The 3,717-nt window shown below is 47.5% G+C and overlaps 1 protein-coding gene across 1 annotated transcript in view; it reads right to left on the bottom strand.

Moving 5' to 3' along the window:
* Positions 1-2,655: 2,655 nt before the first annotated feature.
* The window catches only part of LOC118749152 (xylosyltransferase oxt-like), a 27,949-nt gene continuing 26,887 nt past the window's right edge, over positions 2,656-3,717 (bottom strand). Inside the window, exon 2 of the mRNA XM_036483921.1 lies at positions 2,656-3,704. Coding sequence (XP_036339814.1) covers positions 2,656-3,704 — 1,049 coding nt within the window. The remainder of the gene's footprint in view (positions 3,705-3,717) is intronic.

The raw sequence follows: 3,717 nt of genomic DNA, 5'->3' as shown, positions 1-3,717 counted from the left end.
TGTGCCTCCCTTGCTTTCACTTGCGGTGAAGTTCAGGTGGCCATCGGGAAGGCGAAAACCTCCAAAGCCATGGGTCCCGACGGAATATGCATGCTGATGCTGAAAAATTTGGGTCCTGCGGGAGTAGCGTTCCTAACGGAAGTCCTCAATTTGTCAATAGCCACTCTCATCATCCCAGACATCTGGAAGGTGGGGAGAGTGGTACCACTGCTCAAACCGGAGAAACCCGCCAACAAAGGAGATTCGTATCGACCGATAACACTCCTTTCCCCGGTAGCGAAGACACTTGAGGCCTTGCTGCTCCCGTATATCACGAACCACCTGAACACAGCGAAGCATCAGCATGGTTTCCGTAAAGTGCACAGTACAACAACAGCACTTAACGCCATAAACACTCAGATAACTCGTGGCCTTAACCGTAACCGTCCCTTGTGAGAGAACGATTCTAGTAGCGATGGACTTGTCAAAGGCGTTTGACACTGTCAGCCATTTCACGCTACTAAAAGACATAGAGGCTTCCTCCCTCCCACAGAGCCTCAAACGGTGGTCGGCAAATTATCTGAGTGGTCGACACTCGTCGGTAATGTTTAGAGAGAGAGTAAACTCAGGAAACTAAAACAGGGGATTCCACAGGGTGGTGTCCTTTCCCCGCTACTGCTCAACTTTTATATTTCAAAGCTCCTTCAACCACCAGAGGGAGTCTCGATTGTCTCTTACGCCGACGATTGCTCGATCATGGCGACTGGGAATGGAATTGATGACTTGTGTTCGAAAGTAAACGGGTATCTCTCCGAGCTGTCACGCTTCTTCACTGCAAAGTGTCTAGCCCGCTCCCCTACGAAATCCTCTGGGACCTTGTTCACCACCTGAACGAAGGAGGTCAGGCTACCGCTGGGAATTCCCGTCAATGATACACCAATTCCGACGGTGAATAACCCCAAAATACTCGGAGTAACATTCGACAGCCTGCTCTCCTTCTCTGCGCACGCAACCGCTATTGTCAATAAAGTACAGAGCCGCAACAACGTCCTCAAGTCGCTAGCCGGCAGTACTTGGGGCAAAGACAAAGAAACGTTGCTGGCAACATACAAGGCAATAGGCCGGCCGGTTTTAAACTACGCAGCACCAGCTTGGTCGCCGGGGACTAGTAGGACGCAGTGGATGAAGCTACAGACAACACAAAACACCGCACTCAGGACAGCGACTGGATGCCTCCTGATGTCGCCAGAACACCACCCTCATGACGAGGCGAAAATGCGCCCAGTCAAGGAGCATAACATAATACTCTGCAAGCAGTTTCTGATTGGGAGCCACAGATTTGGCCACCCAAACAGACAGCTGCTTGCAGAGGAGCCCTCGCCTAGGCACGTCAGGAGGCATCTATACGAACTGACGGACGAAATCCAGAGGTTCATTAAGCAGCCTCTGGACCCGTCAGCATAACGACAGGCCCTGAACGGCATTCACAGGGAGTCAGTCTAGAGTTATGTAGACTCCAGACCTGTGAATACCGTTCTAGGCACACAACCACCGGACATTGACGCGCCGGAGCTTCATCTGACTCGGGAGACAAGAACCACAATAGCCCAACTTCGCTCTGGCTACTGGAGCAGGTTAAACTCATACCTGAGCAGACTAAACGCGGATGTGCCAAATGTGTGTCCGGCATGCGGAGAGACCCTTCACGACTCGAAACATCTCTTCGCATGCCCGCAAAACCCGCCAACCCTAACGGCTTTGTCCCTGTGGACCGACCCAGTGGAGACTGCACGCCTCTTAGGGCTGCCGTTAGTGGAACTTGACGACAACGACTGAGATATCAACCGATCTAGGCAGGGTTGTTGTAGCCGCTACAACAACAACTGAGAGACTAGTCGATCTGGGCGAGGTTGGCTCTTGGAGTATTCGAGAGAGATTTTGCGGAAGATTTACGGGCCTTTACGCAGTGGCGACTACCGCAGACGATGGACAGATGAGCTGTATGAGCTTACAACGACAAAGGCTCAGTGCAGCGAATTAAAATACAGTGGCTGCCCTGGCTTGGCCATGTCGTAAGAATGGACTCCGACGCTCCAGTTCTGAAAGTATTCAACTCGGAACCCGTTGGTAGTAGCAGAGGAAGAGGGAGACCCCCACTGTGATGGAAAGACCAAATGCAGAGGGACTTGGCTTCACTTGGCATTTCCAATTGGCGTCAGTTGGCGCAGAAGAGAAACGACTGGCGTGCTTTGTGAACTCTGCCAAATCGCTTAGGCAGTTACAGCGCCAAATAAGAAAAAGGCTGGCCATTTAACTGCAGTTTAAATATATGATCTAAAAATGAATAGCTTAGATAGCTCGTCTGAAATTGGGCCTTAGTCTACCAATAGACTGTTATACTATTTTTAACTTGTTTGATGTTTAAAAATCAGAGGAAAAATTATCAAGCTGTTACTATATGCATTAGCGAAAGTAAGAATTTTTTTTAATAAAAAAGGAGATTTCTGGAGCTAAATATAAGAAACCTATTTTCATGTTGTACCCGACCCTACCAAAAACCTAAATGCCCTAAGTTTTTCCTGACTTTTTTTGTAGCACCATGTAATAAATAAATCTGTAAATGCAAAATACTAAACATGTAAAAACAACTTATAATAACATAAACAAATACTTTCATCAACTTTTGAGCAAAGCATAAACATCACTTTTTGGATCGGGTGCCAGAGAGCTCCAAGGTGTCCCCCGACATAAATGCAACGCCTCATGTGCTGAGAGTTTCATTTGTAGCGCATTCTCTTCCACTGCACACGTTTCACGCAAGAAGAAGAATTTAACCACCAGATCGTCCACCCAAGTTTTGAGGTCCTTCCCACTTCGTTGGGCCTTTTTGAATTCATTATTAAGTCGCTGATCGTCCAAGGGTGTTGGCAAATACTGACGCCATTCGGCTGGTATTTCAAAAGTTCCGGCTAATGATGGCTCAGAACCACCATTCACTATCCTTGCTCTCTCTGGCTTGATAGGCTTACCAGCTGCTACAGCTAATGGAACTACAAGAAATTTAGTTTGGGCATATATAGCGGTGCGACCGATTAACTTGGTTGTCCATATGCCTGGCATTATTGGATGTTTCAGAACAGCTTTCGAGTAATTTATTGCGTCCGCCTGTGAGTCTTCTATGTGCAGTTCGTTGAAATCCTGCAATCGGCCAACGGGGTCAATCCATAGCAGCGTTAGATTATACGAATGTGCAGCATCATCTTGCGCTGCCGACGCAGTACCGGCCAGTGTAAAGCTTAGCACAGGCTCGGAGAAAGGGCCAAGCATTTTAGCGAAATTACGAGACACTTGTTCCTTCAGATCAAAATCAGACGCAACTTCGAAATTACGGAGTTTTTTCGCCAATTTTGAATTTTTCGCGTACTTCACGTACACCGCTGGTCTAATTCGAGTTTCAAGAGCAAGCGTGCGATTATGCAAACTATCCGAAAGTTGGTAACTTATCAGGAAACCCTTATATTCATCATTATGTAAGTAGTGCGTTAACTCCAAGGGTTGACCAGGCTCTACTTGTGCCTTATGTGCTACTATACGAACCAAGCTATCACCTATGGTTCGCACAATATCGTCCGCCGATGTCGGTGGATCTACTGAATCGTAGAATGACTGCCAATAACTATGCAAATTAACTACCTCCTTGCCGTGAGGTCCGAAAAGCCACTCTTCTAATTGAAATAG

The sequence above is a fragment of the Rhagoletis pomonella genome, unplaced genomic scaffold (assembly GCF_013731165.1).
Source record: "Rhagoletis pomonella isolate Grant_MI unplaced genomic scaffold, Rhpom_1.0 Rhpom_scaffold_00014, whole genome shotgun sequence".
Lineage (NCBI taxonomy): Eukaryota > Metazoa > Arthropoda > Insecta > Diptera > Tephritidae > Rhagoletis > Rhagoletis pomonella.
This window is presented reverse-complemented; position numbering and strand designations above follow the sequence as displayed.